This window comes from Nerophis ophidion, linkage group LG06 (genome assembly GCF_033978795.1).
Source record: "Nerophis ophidion isolate RoL-2023_Sa linkage group LG06, RoL_Noph_v1.0, whole genome shotgun sequence".
Classification (NCBI taxonomy): domain Eukaryota; kingdom Metazoa; phylum Chordata; class Actinopteri; order Syngnathiformes; family Syngnathidae; genus Nerophis; species Nerophis ophidion.
This window is the reverse complement of record NC_084616.1, coordinates 74,497,370-74,520,210: the sequence shown is the minus strand read 5'-3', so window position 1 is coordinate 74,520,210 and position 22,841 is coordinate 74,497,370. Positions and strand designations below refer to the sequence as shown.

The window sequence follows — 22,841 nt, the reverse complement described above, 5'->3', positions numbered from 1 at the left end:
TTCGACATCGTGTCATCCGGATCAAAGGGGAAGCAAACCATCCAGACTGTTATCGATGCAAAGTTTAAAAGCCAGCATCTGTGATGGTATGGGGGTGCATTACTGCCCAAGGCATGGGTAACTTACACATCTGTGAAGGCACCATTGAGGCTGAAAGGTATATACAGGTTTTGGAACAACATATCCTGCCATCCAAGCGCCATCTTTTTCATGGACGCCCCTGCTTATTTCAGCAAGACTATCCCAAGCCACATTCAGCACGCATTACAACAGCGTGGCTTCGTAAAAAAAAAAAAGAGTACGGCTACTTTCCTGGCCTGCCTGCAGTCCAGACCTGTCTCCTATCGAAAATGTGTGGCGTATTATGAAGCATAAAATACGACAGCGGAGACCCCGGACTGTTGAACGACTGAAGCTCTACATAAAACAAGAATGGGAAAGAATTCCACTTTCAAAGCTTCAACAATTAGTGTTCTCAGTTCCCAAACGTTTATTGAGTGTTGTTAAAAGAAAAGGTGATGTAACACAGTGGTGAACATGCCCTTTCCCAACTACTTTGGCACGTGTTGCAGCCATGAAATTCTAAGTTAATTATTATTTGCAAAAAAAAAAATTAAGTTTATGAGTTTGAACATGAAATATCTTGTCTTTGTAGTGCATTCAACTGAATATGGGTTGAAAAAGATTTGCAAATCATTGTATTCTGTTTGTATTTACATCTAACACAATTTCCCAACTCATATGAAAACAGGGTTTGTAATTCATTACTTCGCTTTGGAACATCTAATGGTTAAGCCACCTGGTGACAGGTGAGGCACTGCCTCACTTGCCTCCCCTGACAGCATGTCACTGGTATACTGTGTGCTGATGTAGCCTTCAAAAATGTGGACATTTGTCTTTTTTGCAAACTCAGCAGCCACAATTTGGGTCATTCTGCATTCAACACTGAGGATGTTGAATTTGTCCAAGTGTGCCTGCATTGGTGAGATAGTAGTTTTACTGTACGCAACAGCCTGGGCATAACACTCTCGCACAAAATGGCAAATCACACTGCATTGCATAAACAGGACCGACATGCAGCCAGTTTTGAGGCCGCAAAAAAAACCTCAAAATTCTGTAGGATAGGTGCTGAGTCTATTTCAGCACTTGCACCATCTGTGACAACAAGAAATGTGCAGACTTAATCCGACGTCGGTGAGATTCTGTTACAGTACGCGCACACAAACACAAACACACCCTGCAGTAGTGCCAATCAGATCCCTTTTATAGGAGTGTGCTCACTGTGTGGTAGAATTATCCATCTGCTCTGAGAAATGAATCTCTTGTTCCGCCTCGTTCAGTCTTTGCTATTTGCTATATTGGGTAAAATGTAAACAGATGGAGGGGAAGAGTCTATACAAGTGTCTATGTCATGGGGGTCAAACTCTGGCCCGTGGGCCAAATTTGGCCCGCCGTGTAATTTCATTTGGCCCTTGAGGTAATATCAAATTAAGATTAGAGCTGGCCCGCCGGTATTATACAGGGGCGATGTCGCTGTAACAACGCATTTGCCAACCCTCCCGAATTTCACTGCTCCTCCCGTAAATCTCCCGGGGCAACAATTCATCCGACTTTCTCCCAATTTCCACCCGGACATCAATATTGGGGGCGTGCCTCAAAGGCACTGCCTTTGGCGTCCTCTACAACCTGTCTTCACGTCCGATTTTTCCGCCATAGAAAGAACATGCCGGCCCAGTCACATAATATCTGCGGCTTTAACACACACGAATGAATACAATGCATACTTGGTCAACAGCCGTACAGGTCACAGTGAGGGTGGCCGTATAAACGACTTTAACACTGTTACAAATATGCGCCACACTGTGAACCCACACCAAACAAGAATGACTAACACATTTCGGGAGAACATCTGCACTGTAACACACGTAAAGCCCAGAATCCCTTGCAGTACTAACTCTTGCGGGATGCTGCAATATACACCCCCGCTACCACCACACAGTGAGGGTGGCCGTATAAACGACTTTAACACTGTTACAAATATGCGCCACACTGTGAACCCACACCAAACAAGAATGACTAACACATTTCGGGAGAACATCTGCACTGTAACACACGTAAAGCCCAGAATCCCTTGCAGTACTAACTCTTGCGGGATGCTGCAATATACACCCCCGCTACCACCACACAGTGAGGGTGGCCGTATAAACGACTTTAACACTGTTACAAATATGCGCCACACTGTGAACCCACACAAAACAAGAATGACTAACACTTTTCGGGAGAACATCTGCACCGTAACACACGTAATACCCAGAACCCCTTGCAGTACTAACTCTTGCGGGATGCTGCAATATACACCTCCGCTACCACCACACAGTGAGGGTGGCAGTATAAACGACTTTAACACTGTTACAAATATGTGACACACTGTGAAGCCACACCAAACAAGAATGACTCACACCTTTCGGGAGAACATCTGCACCGTAACACACGTAATACCCAGAACCCTTTGCAGTACTAACTCTTGCGGGATGCTGCAATATACACCCCCGCTACCACCACACAGTGAGGGTGGCCGTATAAACGACTTTAACACTGTTACAAATATGCAACACACTGTGAAGCCACACCAAACAAGAATGACTCACACCTTTCGGGAGAACATCTGCACCGTAACACACGTAATACCTGGAACCCCTTGCAGTACTAAGTCTTCCGGGATGCTGCAATATACACCCCCGCTACCACCACACAGTGAGGTTGGCAGTATAAACGACTTTAACACTGTTACAAATATGCGACACACTGTGAAGCCACACCAAACAAGAATGACTCACACATTTCGGGAGAACATCTGCACCGTAACACACGTAATACCCGGAACCCTTTGCAGTACTAAGTCTTCCGGGATGCTGCAATATACACCCCCGCAACCACCACACAGTGAGGGTGGCCGTATAAACGACTTTAACACGGTTACAAATATGCAACACACTGTGAAGCCACACCAAACAAGAATGACTCACACCTTTCGGGAGAACATCTGCACCGTAACACACGTAATACCCGGAACCCCTTGCAGTACCAAGTCTTCCGGGATGCTGCAATATACACCCCCGCTACCACCACACAGTGAGGGTGGCCGTATAAACGACTTTAACACTGTTACAAATATGCGCCACACTGTGAAGCCACACCAAACAAGAATGACTCACACCTTTCGGGAGAACATCTGCACCGTAACACACGTAAAGCCCAGAACCCCTTGCAGTACTAACTCTTGCGGGATGCTGCAATATACACCCCCGCTACCACCACACAGTGAGGGTGGCCGTGTTAACGACTTTAACACTGTTACAAATATGCGACACACTGTGAAGCCACACCAAACAAGAATGACTAACACATTTTGGGAGAACATCTGCACCGTAACACACGTAATACCCAGAACCCTTTGCAGTACTAACTCTTGCGGGATGCTGCAATATACACCCCCGCTACCACCACACAGTGAGGGTGGCCGTATAAACGACTTTAACACTGTTACAAATATGCGACACACTGTGAAGCCACACCAAACAAGAATGACTAACACCTTTCGGGAGAACATCTGCACCGTAACACACGTAATACCCAGAACCCCTTGCAGTACTAACTCTTGCGGGATGCTGTAATATACACCTCCGCTACCACCACACAGTGAGGGTGGCAGTATAAACGACTTTAACACTGTTACAAATATGTGACACACTGTGAAGCCACACCAAACAAGAATGACTAACACATTTCGGGAGAACATCTGCACCGTAACACACGTAATACCCGGAACCCCTTGCAGTACTAAGTCTTCCGGGATGCTGCAATATACACCCCCGCTACCACCACACAGTGAGGGTGTCAGTATAAACGACTTTAACACTGTTACAAATATGTGACACACTGTGAAGCCACACCAAACAAGAATGATTCACACCTTTCGGGAGAACATCTGCACCGTAACACACGTAATACCTGGAACCCCTTGCAGTACTAACTCTTGCGGGATGCTGCAATATACACCCCCGCTACCACCAACCCTCCAATTTTTATTTAAATTTTATTTGATGTGCCATTGATATTTTTTTAATTATTATTGATAGATTGATTGGCAACACTAAATGGTCCCTAGTGTGTGAATGTGAGTGTGAATGTTGTCTGTCTATCTGTGTTGGCCCTGCGATGAGATGGTGACTTGTCCATGGTGTAAAGTGCGTTCCGCCTGAATGCAGCTAAGATAAGCTCCAGCGACCACAGAAGGGACAAGCGGTAGGAAATGGATGGATGGATGGATAATTTGAAACTGGATTTTGCATGTCACTATAAAGTTATATAAGCCTTGCTTGTTCAATATTTAATGCAAAACTTGTTTGGGTCCCTATTAAAAGGTTCATTTGTTCAACCTCGGCCCCCGGCTTTGTTCAGTTTTACATTTTGGCCCACTCTGTATTTGAGTTTGACACCCCTACTCTATGTGGATAATGGACAATGCTCATCCAGCCAATTTTTCCATTTTGCTGATGTTTCAAGAAATATATCATACGCGCCTGCAACATTTACAGTATGACAATGTTTTTCAACCTTTTTTTGCGCCGAGGCACATTTTTTGCGTTGAACAAATGCAGAGGCACACCACCAGCAGAAATTATGTAAAATTGAAACTCACTTAACAGTAAAATGTGGTTGTCGCAATTGTTGGATATGACCTTAAAGCATAAGCAAGCATGCATCACTATAGTTCTTGTCTCAAAGTAGGTGTACTGTCACCACCTCTCACATCACATCATGACTTATTTTCACTTTTTTGCTGTTTTCCTGTGAGTAGTGTTTTACTTCTTGTCTTGCACTCTTATTTTGGTGGCTTTTTCTCTTTTTATGTTGGTATTTCACTGTAGCAGTTTCATGTCTTCCTTTAAGCCAGGGGTAGGGAACCTGTGGCTCTTTTGATGACTGCATCTGGCTCTCAGAAAAATCTGAGCTGACATTGCTGAACACGATAAGTAATGAATAATTCAGCTGGTAATCACAGTGTCAAAAATAACGTCAAAAATACAAAACATTCTCATGCATTTTCATCCATCTGTCCGGTTTCTACCGCACCTGTTCAAGAAGTCGGATTAATGGTAAGAAGTATTTTATTTATTTTTGGTAAAGCTCAGAATAACAATGTTTTTAAAAAGAATAAGAGACTCTAAAAATGTTGATCTTTCTTAAAATGCACGCATGTAGTTGTATTCAGTGTTAAAAAAAATATATATATATATGGCTCTCACGGAAATACTTTTATAAATATTTGGCTTGTATGGCTCGCTCAGCCAAAAAGGTTCCCGACCCCTGCTTTAAGCGATATTTCCCGCATCTACTTTGTTTTAGCAATCCAGAATATTTCAGTTGTTTTCATCCTTCTTTGTGGGGACATTGTTGATTGTCATGTCATGTTCGGTTGTACATTTTGGACGCCGTCTTTACTCCGCAGTAAGTCTTTGCTGTCGTCCAGAATTCTGTATTTGTTTACCTTTGTAGCCCGCTTAGTTTTAGTTTGGTTCTGCCTAGCCTTCCCTAAGATTCAATGCCTTTTCTTAGCGGCACCCACCTTTTGTTTATTTTTGGTTTAAGCATTAGACACCTTTTTACCTGCATGCTGCCTCCCGCTTTTTCCGACATCTACAAAACAATTAGCTACCGGCTGCCACCTACTGGTATTAGATAGATTAGATGGATTAGATAGTACTTTATTTATTCCGTCAGGAGAGTTCCTTCAGGAAAATTACACTTTTCAGCACAATCACATTCAAGATCAGACAAACATTACAGGGAGACAGAACAGGATCGCTGACAGGTCTGCCTTTTGTAAGGGGCGCTGGAAAATGTAAAATGGAAGAGGTCTAGACAGCACCGACACTCAACAACAACACATCATTTGCGGACTATAATTACTGGTTAATTACTGGTTTGCAAAAAATATTTTTAACCCAAATAGGTGAAATTAGACAATCTCCCACGGCACATCAGACTGTATCTCACGTTAGCGTGCCGCAGCACAGTGGTTGAAAAACACTGCAGTATGAGAAGGGAATGTGTAAAATGCTGGGATGGTGATGATGAAGTCATAACAGCTCAGCTAGGTGTTGATTAGATGTTGCTATATCCGAGAATTACCTCAACCGCATGCTCTGAAAATGTCTGCTACAAGCATATTTGAAAATGTTTCCTGATTTTTACAGTTCAAAGCTATTATGCCAGTGAATAATATCATCCTTTTAAAAACTACGTTCTTAAATCCAGGGTCTGCAATGCAGGAACTGTCTACCTTTTTGAAACCAAGAGCTACTTCTTGGGTACTGATTAATGCGAAGGGCTACCAGTTTGATACACACTTAAATAAATTGCCAGAAATATCCAATTTGCTCAATTTACCTTTTATTAAGTAAATCTATTTATATATAAAAAAAAAATGGATATTTTTTTCTGTCATTCTGTCGTACATTTTTTTTCCTTTTACGGAAAGTTTTTTGTAGAGAATAAATGATGAAAAAAACACTTAATTGAACGGTTTAAAAGAGGTGAAAACAGGAAAATAATGAAAATTAAATTTTGAAACATAGTTTATCTTCACTTTCGACTCTTTAATATTCAAAATTCAACCGAAAAAAGAAGAGAAAAAACTAGCTAATTTGAATCTTTTTTTTTTTTTTTAATAAAAAAATAAAAATTATGGAACATCATTAGTAATTTTTCCTGATTAAGATTAATTTTAGAATTTTGATGACATGTTTTAAATAGGTTAAAATCCAATCTGCATTTTGTTAGAATATATAACAAATAGGACCAAGCTATATTTCTAACAAAGACAAATCATTATTTCTTCTGGATTTTCCAAAACAAAAATTTGAAATGAGATTTAAATTAGATTCTAAAGATTTTCTAGATTTGCCAGAATAATTTTTTTGACTTTTAATCACAATAAGTTTGAAGAAATATTTCACAAATATTCTTTGTCAAAAAACAGAAGCTAAAATGAAGAATTAAATAAAAAATTATTCATTATTCTTTACAATAAAAAAAATAAATTTACTTGAACATTGATTTAAATAGTCAGGAAAGAAGAGGAAGGAAATTAGAAGGTAAAATGGTATATGTGTTTAAAAATCCTAAAATCCTTTTTAAGGTTGTATTTTTTCTCTAAAATGGTCTTCCTGAAAGTTATAAGACGCAAAGTAAAAAAATTCATGAATTTATTTAAACAAGTGAAGACCAAGTCTTTAAAATATTTTCTTGGATTTTCAAATTCTATTTGAGTTTTGTCTCTCTTCGAATTAAAAATGTTGAGCAAAGCGAGACCAGCTTGCTAGTAAATAAATCAAATTTAAAAAATAGAGGCAGCTCACTGGTAAGTGCTGCTGTTTGAGCTATTTTTAAAACAGGCCAGCGGGCGACTCATCTGGTCCTCACGGGCTACCTGGTTGGTGACCCCTGATCTACATCATTCGGGAGTATTTTATTATGCCACCATCGTTACGCCGGGGTCACACGGTTATGCACAGGTTTGTTTCCCCATGATGCAAACGGACATCCGAAAGCGGCGTACAGGTAGGAACATTTTTTTATTATAATAAATCAGGCAAGAAAACAAGAACAGAAAATGGTGCCGATAGCAGGGGAAACTAGGGTATAGACTAACCAAAAGCAGGAGCATGAAGTAAGGAAAACCAACTTAACTGTTGTGCGTAGCAAAAAAAAAACAGCCTTGCAGACTGTGGCGAGAGGCAGGAATAAATAGCTCTCTGATATATGACCGGCAGGTGAGCGTCCCGACCACTAATCAGAGACAGGTGACAAAAATCAGCGCCCATGGCAACAAAGCAACACAAAAACAGGGGTGCTGAAACAGAACTAAACAACTAAGGGAATCTCAAACTAAACATGACATGATCCGAGCAAGGGAACATCACAATTCCATCCATCCATCCATCTTCTTCCGCTTATCCGAGGTCGGGTCACGGGGGCAACAGCCTAAGCAGGGAAACCCAGACTTCCCTCTCCCCAGCCACTTCGTCTAGCTCTTCCCGGGGGATCCCGAGGCGTTCCCAGGCCAGCCGGGAGACATAGTCTTCCCAACGTGTCCTGGGTCTTCCCCGTGGCCTCCTACCGGTTGGACGTGCCCTAAACACCTCCCTAGGGAGGCGTTCGGGTGGCATCCTGACCAGATGCCCGAACTACCTCACCTGGCTCCTCTCCATGTGAAGGAGCAGCGGCTTTACTTTGAGTTCCTCCCAGATGACAGAGCTTCTCACCCTATCTCTAAGGGAGAGCCCCGCCACACGGCGGAGGAAACTCATTTGGGCCGCTTGTACCCGTGATCTTATCCTTTCGGTCATGACCCAAAGCTCATGACCATAGGTGAGGATGGGAACGTAGATCGAACGGTAAATTGAGAGCTTTGCCTTCCGGCTCAGCTCCTTCTTCACCACAACAGATCGGTACAACGTCCGCATTACTGAAGACGCCGCACCGATCCGCCTGTCGATCTCACGATCATCACAATTATGTCGTTTAAACATGTAACTAGGGCTGGGCCATATATTGATATGCTCAATACATCGCGCGTTTGTCTCTGTGCAATATAGAAAATGACTATATCGTGATATTCGAGTATACGTTCTCACGCAGTTGCTTTTAGCTGCGGGCATTACACTACAGGCTCTCCTTCACTCTTTCCTGTCTCTTTCTCAAAGACAGCAAGCGCACCTTCTTACAGACGTTACATACGTATACGCCCTCGCGGAGCAGAGAGGTAGCAGCATGGGTAATGTTAGCTGAGGTGCGAGTGGTAATACGAGAGAAAGAAGGTGTGACTCTGGTAACAAATGAAGGAAGAATTAATTCCCAAGAAAAACAGCAGGGGGTCCATCGTCTGTCGGTGGTTTGGCTTCAAGTGGGAATATGTCGAACAGACAACCGTAATTTGTCAAGTGTGGGGCAAAAGCGTTGCTACAAAAAGTAGCATTAATGCTAATATGTAGCATCATTTGAAAAGTCACCTGCTAGAGCATGAAGAGTGCTTACTCCGCATGTCGACATCTCCATTCGGTGTCACACCATCAAAATGCCGAAGCAAACATTTCCACATCAACACCGTATGAAAAAAATAGTTAAAAGGAGATAATGTCCGCAGTAACCTACCACGTAGCGAAGGACGAACACTATTTGATTTCCTATTATGCAGCTCATTTTTATTTGACACTTATTGAAATATCTTGTGTGACATCATGCACAAAAGTGCACTTTATTTGTTTTAAACTATTGTAGTGGCGTTCTGTACAAAAAGTGCACTTTAATTTAGTGTTGTTTTGATATGTCATCTTAGTGACATCATGCACAAAAGTGCACTCATAGCTTGTTTTAAAATGTCTCTGACAATCTTGCACTTTCTGTTTTGGAAATGACATGAATGTTTGTGCCACTGCTTAATAACTGTTTCATAAATACAGTTTTGGTCAATTGACTTAGTTGTGATTTCCCTCTCTGCATGAAAGTTTAAAATGAGCATATATTAATGTAGTATGAAGAATGTTTTAATGTAGACACTAGGGATGTCCCGATACAACTTTTTCATTTCCGATACGATACCGATATTGTATCCCTGAGTATTTGCCGATACCGATATCAATACGATATAGGCACGAATCATACATATATTTATTCTTTATTTTGTTTTGTAGAATGTTAGAAAAGGCTTGATAAAGTGATGTTACTGTTACTGATGTTTTAGTGTTAAAACAGAAAACAATAGTCAGCAAGAGTAGGTATAGGAAAAACTGACCCATTTATTATTAAACAATTGGTTACATAAATTTTAACCTTCAACATAAGAGTATTACCTCAACAAATCCAATAAAAACAAAATGTTATATTTAAAGTGCAAAATAACCACTAATACCAACATAATTATACAATTGAATAGAATAAATTAAAAATAAATTAGAAGACCCTGAAAAATAACCTAAATAAATCCAATAAAAAAACAAAAAACGTTTTAAAGTGCAAACAATTCAAGTTCACTTCAGTTATTTTTTTACTGTCAGCATATGTTGGAAACAACTGTGGGCAGGGACAAAAACCACAAAAACAACACAATATTGTCCACTGTCCAACTGCTCTAAATTAAGAGTTCACAGTTCCAGTTTCACTGACTGACTATGCCCAAAACAATGTAGTAATTACTCTTAGTCTTCACTGAAGAATAGTGTAAACACAATAAACATATCACTCTAATAACAAGAGCATGAAACAAATAATCAGTCAGTGCTGACTACCCTTACTACTCCTCCTCCTCCTTCTCCACTTTCTGCAGTCCAGGCATAATGTGGAGATTTTTTTTTAAGAAGATAAGAAATTCGGCATGCTGTGAGTTAAAATACTTCCACACAGCCGACATCACTACACTTTGCTGAGCACACGCGTTGTCGTTGTTGTGATCACGTGGGCTGTGCATGCTGGATCAGAGACGCTCTTCTTCCGCGGCCGCCACCAACGTTAATTAAGGGGCATTGCCGCCACCTACTGTGTTGGAGTGTGATCAAACCAGTCACCTATTATAGAAGTGCTGCAGCGGCAAAAGGACAGCTTATATCGGAGCGCTTATATCGGAGTTTTTAGATTCAGTCCGATAAAATCCGATATTCACTTTTTTGGCTAATATCGGACCGATTTCCGATATCAATATCAGATCGAGACATCCCTAGTAGACACATAGAATCATCATACTGCTGTGATTATATGCATCAAGTGTTCATTCAAGGCTTAGGCAAAATATCGAGATATATATCATGTATCGCGATATGGCCTAAAAATTTCGAGATATTAAAAAATAAAAAAAGCCGTATCGCCCAGCCCTACATGTAACCCAGATATACTTCTAAGACTTCTTTTTTGTTTGACATAAGTTTTCATCTGTTTATATAACCCTCTGAACTGAACTGAACTAAACCTTGATTGGAAAAAGGTTATCCGCACCTATATTGCACAAATAATTGTAAAAATGACAAAACTATTGCTCAAGAGATTTAGATGTACAGTAGCAGCAAAAACTAAGAGTAAAACGCCTCAAGGCCATGCAGCGCCACATACAGTCTCACATAGAACGTCATTTACAGCTGGGAATGTCAGTTAGTTTGTGACGAACCCCATGATGCAGAGAAGGAGGCAGGTAAGGAAAAATGGTTTAATAAAACATTAAAACAAAACCAAACAAAAGGGGTACAACAAAAAGCGCGCACGAGGCGGGTAAGTGAAGTGAATTATATTTATATAGCGCTTTTCTAAAGTGACTCAAAGCGCTTTACATAGTGAAACCCAATATTTAAGTTACATTTAAACCAGTGTGGGTGGCACTGGGAGCAGGTGGGTAAAGGGTCTTGCCCAAGGACACAACGGCAGTGACTAGGATGGCACAAGCGGGAATCGAACCTGCAACCCTCAAGTTGCTGGCACGGCCACTCTACCAACCGAGCTATAAAAGAGCTAGCATGGGAGCTAGAAAAAAAAAGGAGCTTAGCATGGAAGCTAGCAAAAACAAAAGGGCCTAGCGTGGAAGCTAGCGGGCAGGAAAACACAAATCGTTACTTGTAGTACAAAGACAAATTGAAAGCAGTGAACAAAAGACAGTAAGTTACAAACTGCTACCGAAATATAGATTACCGCTATGCCGCAATGGCACGACACCACAGGAGCGACAATACAGAAGTGACAATAATCCAGCACTGACTGAATGGGAAGACAGGTCTAGAAAGGAGAGGGCTGATTGACACCAGGTGTGGCCAGTTGCCAATCAGGGGACACAGCACTCAGGGAGAAAGACAGGAAACAGACAAAATAAGAGCGCTGACAGGAACTAAAGACAGGAAATACTACACACACCACAGAGGAAAAACTAAAACACAAACTGTCATGGGCAAGCCTGACAGTGGGGTCGCTGGTGCCTATCTCAGCTGCATTCGGGCGGAAGGCGGGGTACACACTGGACAAGTCACCACCTCATCGCAGGGCCATTTACACTACACATGACTAATTCTCAGACCTTCAGGAAAACTTAGCATAAGGACTCCCATCAATCCTACTGAAGATTTACTACACACACACACACACACACACACACACACACACACACACTTTATTGATCAGTACCCACGGGAGCACTATCATTATAAGATGGAATCTAATCTAGTCAGAGACCAGGAAGGCTGAAATAAATAACAAATGGTTTCTATACCACTCGTGTGTGAGCAACTCATTTGAAGTTGGCCATAAAACTTTTGTCATTCACATTGTTTTCCCATTCTTCCTCCAACACAATACTGGATACAAATCAGGACTGCACTATTTCCACAAATATATTGCACAGTAATACCTCGGTTTTATTTAGTCATATGTTCCGGACAAAAACCATATTGTAGAAAAACCTATGCATTTTTTCCATACAAGAAATAATGCAACTACAATGAATTTATTCTAGACTATAAGAATGCTTATTATAACTCAGTACCGTAATGGCATCGGTGCTGGCAAACAGTAAATGGTAGCAAGAAAACAAATAAGTAGCGGTGTCTCATTTTTGGTGCTAAATAAATGCTGACTCAGCCAACTACAACAGGTGCTTGAAGGTGATGTTGTGCAAGTAATGTTTTGTCAGCAACAAAGCGTCCTGACAGATTAGGGCTGCAAGATTATTGACTTTAAATCATAATCCGATGTTTAAAAAATATTGAATTGTTATTCCTCCCTAACTTTGTCACGGTTGGGTCGCATGTTTATGCGTGGTTGTTCTCCCAGGATGCAGACGGGAAACTCCGGATATAGCGTGCAGGTAGGCTATGATTTATTTTACATAAATCATACGCCATACAAACCCAGTTTCCGTATGTGTTAGATGTAAATATAAACGGAATACAATGATTTGCAAATCATTTTCAACCCATATTCAGTTGAATATGCTTCAACATATTTGATGTTCAAACTGATAAACATTTTTTTTGTTGCAAATAATCATTAACTTTAGAATTTGATGCCAGCAACACGGGACAAAGAAGTTGGGAAAGGTGGCAATTACTACTGATAAAGTTGAGAAATGCTCATCAAACACTTATGTGGAACATCCCACAGGTGTGCAGGCTAATTGGGAACAGGTGGGTGATGCAAAGTTCAAAAGGCAGCATCTGTAATGGTATGGGGGTGCATTAGTCTTCAAGGCATGGGTAACTTACACATCCGTGAAGGAAACATTAATGCTGAAAGGACCATACTGGTTTTGGAGCAACATATGTTGTCATCCAAGCAACGTTATCATGGACGCCCCTGCTTATTTCAGTGAGACAATGCCAAGCCACGTGTAACAACAGTTTGGCTTCGTAAAAAAAAAAAAAAAAGAGTGCGGGTACTTTCCTGGCCCGCCTGCAGTCCAGACCTGTCTCCCATCCAAAATGTGTGGCGCATTATGAAGCGTAAAATACGACAGCGGAGACCCCGGACTGTTGAACGACTGAAGCTCTACATAAAACAAGAATGGGAAAGAATTCCACTTTCGAAGCTTCAACAATTAGTTTCCTCAGTTCCCAAACGTTTGTTGAGTGTTGTTAAAAGAAAAGGTGATGTAACACAGTGGTGAACATGCCCTTTCCCAACTACTTTGGCACGTGTTGCAGCCATGAAATTCTAAGTTAATTATTATTTGCAAAAAAAAAACAAAGTTTATGAGTTTGAACATCAAATATCTTGTCTTTGTAGCATATTCTACTGAACACGGGTTGAAAAGGATTAGCAAATCATTGTATTCCATTTCTATTTACATCTAACACAATTTCCCAACTCATATGGGAACGGGGTTTGTACAAAAAGACAGGAAACAAACAAAGAGAAAAACATGCCAATCGCACGGGAAGCTAAGGCAGAAACTTAGCTCAAGAATCCAGAAACATAGAAGCAGGACCTGTTGTATCCTGCAAATAAGGACGCCAGTGGTGCACAACGTGAATAAGTAGCTCTCTGATTAGTGCCTGGCAGCAGGTGAGCTTGCTGAACATTAATCAGAGGCAGGTGAGACTAATCAGCACTCATGGAAACCAAAACATACACCGAGGGGGTGCCGAAAACAGAACTGAGGTCGTGAAACCAACAGAACAAAACTAAAAACATGATCCCGGGGCACGGATCAGGACAAACATGTCCTGTGCCTCCAAACTAGGCTCCTCCTTCCCCGAGAGAGCGCTCTCCATTCCCTTCTGCATGTTGGCCATTGGTTCAGTTGTCTCTCGCCACAAGTAAATGTGGATTGGCACTTATGGCTTCGCTAATAAACAATTCATAATGAGATGTGGCGAAGGTACTGTAAATCAGTTTCCTAACACGCCTGCTTTGTCAGAGAATTCGCAGCAGAAGGGTTCTGTGGTGGCAATTTTGAGACTAACATACTGTAAGTAGAGCTATGCATTAAAAATGAAAGAGAAGCGTGGTTCTTGGCGTCGTGCATTAATTCTGTAATCAAATACAAGCCATCATGGTTAGCTTCAGAATAACAATGTTATTAAAAAGAATAAGACTTATTATACTCAAAAAATGTTGGTCTTACTTAAAAATGCACGCATTTAGTTGTATTCCGTGTTAAAAAATATGATATGGCTCTCACGGAAATACATTTTGAAATATTTGGCTTTCATGGCTCTCTCAGCCAAAAAGGTTCCCGACCCCTGATCTGACACAATTTCCCAACTCATATGGAAACGGTGTTAGTACAATGCAACAAAAGCGAGCTGAGCGTTTAAAAGTGAACCACACACACACACACACCTTGACACCCTAATCATGACTTCAAACTGTCGAGAAGCACCTTTGGCACTGTAATAATCAGCAGCTCCCCCAATGCCAGCTATTGGCGCCTCCGCTCGAGTTTCTTCCTCCAATTGCCTGAGCCTCAGCAGGGAGCCTCGCACATCCCTCTCAGCACCGCTCAATTATTGCGTATACGCATGTCTCACGTGCACTCACTCATTTCACTCGTTCTCGCTCGCACCGCATTTGTTAGTTCCCGCCTTCTCTTCTTCCTCAGCCTTCCTCAGCTTGTCATCTCTCTGCTTCTTGTTGGCCTTCAGCAACACACACACTCCATTTTGCATTGACGAGATGTATGAACGTGTGTATGAAACGTGAACGTGTGTGTGCCGGGGAGTAAGTATGAGTGTGCGGTGCAGGGGAGTGCAGCCTGAAGCAACCGCCGGTGTGCGCTCGAGCAGAACAATGGCATTCTGGGTAAAAATAGCCCTCACACTGTTGGAGGGAAAGAAAAGGAGACTAGAGAGTGTGACAGGGGGAGTGAAGAGGGAGGGAGGAGGAAGACGAGTGGATGGATAGAAACAAATGTTTGCACTTGAGTGTCAACGATCCAGAAGAGAAGCAATGTTTACTCTTTAATCATGCTAAACAGAATATTATATTTCAAAATATGTACTCAATTTTTGTACTCTTTATCAAAAGGTACTTAATGGTGACACAAAAGAGAACAGCGGTGTATTTCAATAAAAATTACAATACTTCACATTTTTTGAGTAAGTGTCCACCTGTCTTTGAAGGGACGGAAAGTTACATCCATCTTCTTCCGCTTATCCGAGGTCGGGTCACGGGGGCAGCAGCCTAAGCAGGGAAGCCCAGACTTCCCTTTCCCCAGCCACTTCGTCCAGCTCCTGCCGGGGATCCCGAGGCGTTCCCAGGCCAGCCAGGAGACATAGTCTTCCCAACATGTCCTGGGTCTTCCCCGTGGCCTCCTACCGGTCGGACGTGGCCCAAAAACCTCCCTAGGGAGGCGTTCAGGTGGCATCCTGACCAGATGCCCGAACCACCTCATCTGGCTCCTCTCCATGTGGAGGAGCAGCGGCTTTACTTTGAGTTCCTCCCGGATGGCAGAGCTTCTCACCCTATCTCTAAGGGAGAGGAAACTCATTTCGGCCGCTTGTACCCGTGATCTGGTCCTATCGGTCATAACCCAAAGCTCATGACCATCTGCTGCATCTTTGAGAGAACGAACCCGCACCACGATGCCAGTTGCATTTTAAAATGTGTTGTTTCTGAATCGTATTGTCTCACATTGGAGAGATGCAATCCCCTACTATCCAGGTTTAAGATGTATAAACAGCGATAGTTTGATACAGATTGTAAAAAGATCTGTTGAACGTATTGCATGGAAAAGCAGGAGAACAGCAGGAGACATGAGCTTAACACAAATACAGTTGCTTTAGCAAGACCTTTAAACAGAAACTCCTCCATGATTGTTCCCTGTGGCTTCGGTGAATATATGGCCTCAGCAAAAAGGCCAAAGGCTGAGTGAAAGTGTGGCAGTGATGGTCAAAGACCGTTTGGATACAAAATACAGTTTGTTAACTCCAATATTTACGGACAATTGAAAGATCCAATCACAGGAAGTACAGGCTTTGCTTTTGCAGTACCAAGGCTCCATATGGCAGTTAGATAAAGAACAACACACCATTTGGCAGTGTTTACAGTCAAGTTATTGGCAATTTTATGTTAGTAATTAGTCAAAAATGAAACCAAATTAAGTAGAATTTTCAAATATGATCCATTCAGCAAACACATTATACACACTGCTTCTGATATTTAATGTCCCAGATAAATAATATATTTAAAGAGACAATGTGCATGCTGATCATCATTTCCCAGCGTCAAGAGGTAGACGACAAAAATTACTCAACAATTGCCTCTTCTAAAGACATAAAGAAAACACAAGACAATTTTACTTTTAAGAAATGTAAAAGGAGCAGAAAATGAAACAGTCTATTCAGTCTAACAAAACAGAATGAGGCGCCAAAAGCTTACAAAAGACATGAAATCTATTCCAAAATATCGTAAAAAATATTTCAAAAGAATATATATATGCAGTCAACACCATGACTATCCAAATGATTTCATTTGCTGTTTTACCTTATCAGTAGCAATTCTAACTAAATATGCTATAAATGTACATACATATTCATGACATCTTTAAATCTTTCTTTAAGGTATGCATTTGCTACTCAAAATGTTGTGAAAGCTGTCCATTTGATCTGAAACTAAATAAAGATTGCAAGCAAAATTTACTATGAAATGTTCCGTTAATTTATCCATCCATCCATCCTTTTTCCACCGCTTATTCCCTTTCGGGGTCGCGGGGGGCGCTGGCGCCTATCTCAGCTACAATCGGGCGGAAGGCGGGGTACACCCTGGACAAGTCGCCACCTCATTTATACAGTATATATATATATATATATATATATATATATATATATATATATATATATATATATATATATATATATATATATATATATATATATAGGTGTGGGAAAAATCACAAGACTACTTCATCTCTACAGAACTGTTTCATGAGGGGTTCCCTCAATCATCAGGAGGGATGATTGAGGGAACCCCTCATGAAACAGTTCTGTAGAGATGAAGTAGTCTTGTGATTTTTCCCACACCTACATATTGAGCTTTACCACGGTATCGAGCACTATTCTCTGGATAATCCAATCAAGACGTATATATATATATATACGTATATATATATATATACGTATATACACATGATCTTTGTGATCATGTTCTGTTTATTTATGTTTTGTTTTGTTTGCACCTTGGTTTGTTTTAGTTTCCATGACAACAATTAGTTTTCAGCTGTCATGTCACGGCACTTGGTTCATTTGGACTCATGCACCGGTTAATCACCACAGCATTATTTAAGCCTGTAGTTGCCAGGCAGTCAGCCTGGCGACATCACACCCTCTACACACCCTTGTTATCCATGCTGCTTTTTTCATCCTCTTTTCTTGTTCCAAGTAAGTTTTCTTAATTCATGCCATAGTTTGCAAGTTTTGTTTTATGTCCATAGTTTTGCCTTGGTGCAAGTTTTTGTTTTCATAGCCAAGTTATGTACCTCTTTCATTTGTTCCCTTTTTCGAGTTAAGATTAAAATATGTCATTACCTTCACGTCGTGTCCGGTCCAGTCGCGTTGCACCACGAGAAAACAAACTGCACCACAGTCCACGCCTTGACAATTTGAATCTTTCTACATCTGTCAGCTGCAAAGTGTTGATGATGAAGCTGTCTGATGATCTGAAGAAAACGAAAAAAACGTACGCAAAACATTTTTATCAAATATTCTGATAACATATATATATTTCTTCCCTAAATCATTCTACATGGTCTGTCGGCTGCAACATGGTGATGACTAAGCTCTCTTTTGAGCTAAAACAGAAAGCAATGTAAACGAAAATGTTATTTTGTTGGTATTGTTATGGTTGTAATAAATAACATTCATACATATCCACGTTAAAAACATACAGACAAGCATCAGAATGTAATGAAATGTAAAAAAATGACAAGGTTGTTTGTGTGTGAAAAGGGATTATTGTATTTAGCTTCACAAAAAACACAAATTCTGCCTATCTAACGTATGTAATAAATTAAATGCACATACATTCAGCTGATTTAGCACTGTAAAATGTGACTAACTACAAGTATGTCCTTAAACTAGCGAGGGAAGACGAGCTAGAAAACTACCTTGTAAAGAAATTAGCGCCAGCCTGCAAGATAGCAAATTAACAAGCTGGCAAACTCCAAGTAAACGACATACGTCGATGGGAATTAATTAACTAGTTTCATTCGATAATGGCTGAGAACGAAAAAAAAGTTTTAAACGACGTGCTGTTTGCTAATGGCTATTGGCTATTTAGCTATGTACTACATTAGCCTAAGCAAACCAATCAGTCTCAATATAAATATAGTACTTTATTAGGTAACGTAACACAACACAGACAGTGTGAAGTGAATTGTGAAGTGAATTATATTTATATAGCGCTTTTTCTCTAGTGACTCAAAGCGCTTTACATAGTGAAACCCAATATCTAAGTTACATTCAAACCAGTGTGGGTGGCACTGGGAGCAGGTGGGTAAAGTGTCTTGCCCAAGGACACAACGGCAGTGACTAGGATGGCCGACGCGGGAATCGAACCTGCAACCCTCGAGTTGCGGGCACGGCCACTCTACCAACCGAGCTAAACCGCCGTTTGTGTTCATCAAACTTTGCGCTATTATGTGTTTTGTCTTCTTCGACGAGATGACGTCACAAGTTCTTGTTACAAAGCCTTGACACATTTTTTTTAAGTAATAAAATAGTTGGATAAAATCCAATTATGCAGACATTAAAGAAAATCAATTAAAATACTTAAAAACAACAAAAAAATAGCTACAAAAAAACAATTTTACCATTTGAAACTTGAATGGTCACAAAAAACAGAACAACTAAATTTCCAATACAAAAAACTAGGGCTGTGAATCTTTGGGTGTCCCACGTTTCGATTCAATATCGATTCTTGGGGTCACGATTCGATTCGATTCTCGATTCAAAAACTATTTTCTTTCCCGATTTAAAAGGATTCTGTAATCATTCATTACATAAGATTTCAGCAGGATCTACCCCAGTCTGCTGACATGCTAGCAGAGTAGTAGATTTTTGTAAAAAGCTTTTATAATTGTAAAGGACAATGTTTTATCAACTGATTGCAAGAATGTAAATTTGTTTTAACTATTAAACGAACCAAAAATATGACTTATTTTATCTTTGTGAAAACATTGGACACAGTGTGTTGTCAAGCTTATGAGATGCCATGCAAGTGTAAACCACTGTGACACTATTGTTCTTTTTTTTTTTTTTATAAATGTCTAATGATAATGTCAGTGAGGGATTTTTAATCACTGCTATGCTGAAATTATAACTAATATTGATACTGTTGTTGATAATATTTATTTTTGTTTCACTACTTTTGGTTTGTTCTGTGTGGTGTTTGTGTCTCCTCTCAATTGCTCTGTTTATTGCAGTTCTGAGTGTTGCTGGGTCAGGTTTGGTTTTGGAATTGGATTGCATTGTTATGGTATTGCTGTGTAGTGATTTGTTGGATTGATAAAAACAAAAAAAACAATTTTTTTTTTTTAAATAAATACAAAAATATAGATTTTTTAAAAAGGAGAATCGGTTCTGAATCGCACTACAAATTCGATTCCAATCGATTTTTTCCCCACACCCCTAAAAAAAACAGTACAAAACATCAAGTTTGAAGACCTAAACCTCTGAACGAGTTTTTATGGTGTATTTAATGCTATATATGAAACATTGTTTAGGCTTGAGAGGTTGAATATCAGCCTAACGTTCATAAGGATTCCAGCTCACAAAGGCATAAAGGGCAATTCATTGGCAGATCAGCTGGGAAAGCAGACACTAACGCCAGAGCAGCACAGAGGTACCTCTCAGAAAGACAGGAGGCAAAAGCATTGATTAAAGTAAATATTTTGAAAGAGTGGCATTTACAATGGTACGTGAGTACAACAGAAGGACACTTTCAGGCAACACAGGACACAGGAGGAGCGGGAAGAACTGTAAGGGGGAGCGCAAAAGAGGAAGGAATCATATCACGCATTACATCCACCAGACTGAATAAGATATTGCACCTTATCAACAAACACTAAACACGATTATGTTACAACTGCAATGAGGTAGAGTTGGTGTACATGCAAATCATTCATTGTGGGAAATGCAGTAGAGAAAGGAGAAAATTAAGAAAGGAATTTAGAAGACAGTTTACTTGCCCGAATGCAGCTGAGATAGGCTCCAGCCTTGTCCCGAGTGGGACAAGCGGTAGAAAAATGGAATGATGGATAGAAAGTTACTCACAAAGGGGTACTAAGCAGCAACCAGAACAATTTAGTGAAGTTTCTAGAAGAGACAGGTTTATTAAATGGAATTTAGTTTCAATCAATCAATCAATGTTTATTTATACAGCCCCAAATCACAAATGTCTCAAAGGACTGCACAAATCATTACAACTACGACATCCTCGGAAGAACCCACAAAAGGGCAAGGAAAACTCACACCCAGTGGGCAGGGAGAATTCACATCCAGTGGGACGCCAGTGACAATGCTGACTATGAGAAACCTTGGAGAGGACCTCAGATGTGGGCAACCCCCCCCCACCCCCCCTCTAGGGGACCGAAAGCAATGGATGTCGAGCGGGTCTAACATGATACTGTGAAAGTTCAATCCATAGTGGCTCCAACACAGCCGTGAGAGTTCAGTTCAAGCGGATCCAAGACAGCAACGAGAGTCCCGTCCACAGGAAACCATCTCAAGCGGAGGCGGATCAGCAGCGTAGAGATGTCCCCAACCGATACACAGGCGAGTGGTCCATCCTGGGTCCCGACGAGCGGTCCATCCTGGGTCTCGACTCTGGACAGCCAGTACTTCATCCATGGTCATCGGACCGGACCCCCTCCACAAGGGAGGGGGGACATAGGAGAAAAAAGAAAAGAAGCGGCAGATCAACTGGTCTAAAAAGGAGGTCTATTTAAAGGCTAGAGTATACAGATGAGTTTTAAGGTGAGACTTAAATGCTTCTACTGAGGTAGCATCTCGAACTGTTACCGGGAGGGCATTCCAGAGTACTGGAGCCCGAACGGAAAACGCTCTATAGCCCGCAGACTTTTTTTGGGCTCTAGGAATCACTAATAAGCCGGAGTCTTTTGAACGCAGATTTCTTGCCTGGGACATATGGTACAATACAATCAGCAAGATAGGATGGAGCTAGACTGTGTAGTATTTTATACGGAAGTAGTAAGAATTGGGAAGAATTATATGTACAGTATTTATGTGAAGGAGGGAGAAGGGAGAAAACTCTGGTTCACACTCCAATACAGTAGGTGGCAATAATGCACCTTTAACGTTGAGTGCCCCATCATAAAACAAGGTGAAGAAGACTATAGGAGTCTGGACTTTGTTGGTCTTTGTCAATGGTCTTGGATGTAGCGCACAACCCATCCCACCCCGCAAAAATGTTTAAGATGTGCTTCCATCCATCCATGTTCTACTGCTTCTCCCTTCCAACAGTCGGTTTATTATTCATTTTTATATTAGCAATGACGAACATTAGAAAGAGTTAAATGAGTCTTTATTTCCAAAGATATTTTACAGGGCGTATGATTTAAAATGTGTTTTTCAACGCCTGACATTCTTTTTGTTGTCTTTCAGAAAAAGGAATGGCTATGTCTCAACTGCCAAACCCAGCGGCTAATGTCTGGAGCCGGTCTTGATGAGCCCCCACTCCCCATTCCACACCCATCTCCCAAGCATCAGCCCTCTGGTTCCCCTCGCCACCAGGCTTCAACCAGCCAACAAAGCCCTCTCCACAAAGCCACCAATCAGCACGGGTCCAAGCCAGCCCAGTCCCAGATGCAGAAACCGCAGGCGGGAACTGGCGGGAGTGATTCTCTTGGGCCCAATGCTACCAAACAGCCAACAGATACCAAGACTACAATGCCAGCTACATTAGCTGGACCAACAACTGACACCCAAAAGAAGACTAAAACCACGGATGGAAAGCCCCAGATGGAGCCCGAGACCCAAATTGACAAAGAGAGTAAACCTGCTCTGAAGAAAGGAGAGCAGATCACGCCAATCAAGGAAATTAAGAAGACAAGGCATTACGATGTAAGTAAAAAAGTTATGTTTCCTACACTATTTACCTGCGTTTCTCATTTTTGACACAACGCGTCAAAGGCAAGATTTTTTCTTTGTGACTTTGCATCAAAGTTAGGAGACAACTTAAATGGCGGCCTAGACAATGTGTTTTCAGTCTTTTGATCACATGGATTCCCAAAAATGACTGAAAACGCAGAATGTACAGTATGTATGCCAGACCAGTAGAGAGTCTTTTTC

General features: G+C 41.0%; 1 protein-coding gene and 1 long non-coding RNA gene across 8 annotated transcripts in view; one reads left to right on the top strand and one right to left on the bottom strand.

Annotated features, from left to right (window-relative positions):
• Nucleotides 1-22,841, bottom strand: part of LOC133555232 (uncharacterized) — a 238,561-nt gene that overhangs the window by 141,197 nt on the left and 74,523 nt on the right. For all 3 annotated transcript variants that reach the window (XR_009807295.1, XR_009807296.1, XR_009807297.1), the window contains one exon: nt 18,060-18,190. This is a non-coding gene — a long non-coding RNA (uncharacterized LOC133555232). The remainder of the gene's footprint in view (nt 1-18,059; nt 18,191-22,841) is intronic.
• bsna (bassoon presynaptic cytomatrix protein a) overlaps nt 1-22,841 on the top strand; it is a 295,215-nt gene that overhangs the window by 216,266 nt on the left and 56,108 nt on the right. For all 5 annotated transcript variants that reach the window (XM_061904831.1, XM_061904832.1, XM_061904835.1 and 2 more), the window contains exon 4: nt 22,155-22,613. In XM_061904831.1, the coding sequence (XP_061760815.1) occupies nt 22,155-22,613 (459 nt within the window). The remainder of the gene's footprint in view (nt 1-22,154; nt 22,614-22,841) is intronic.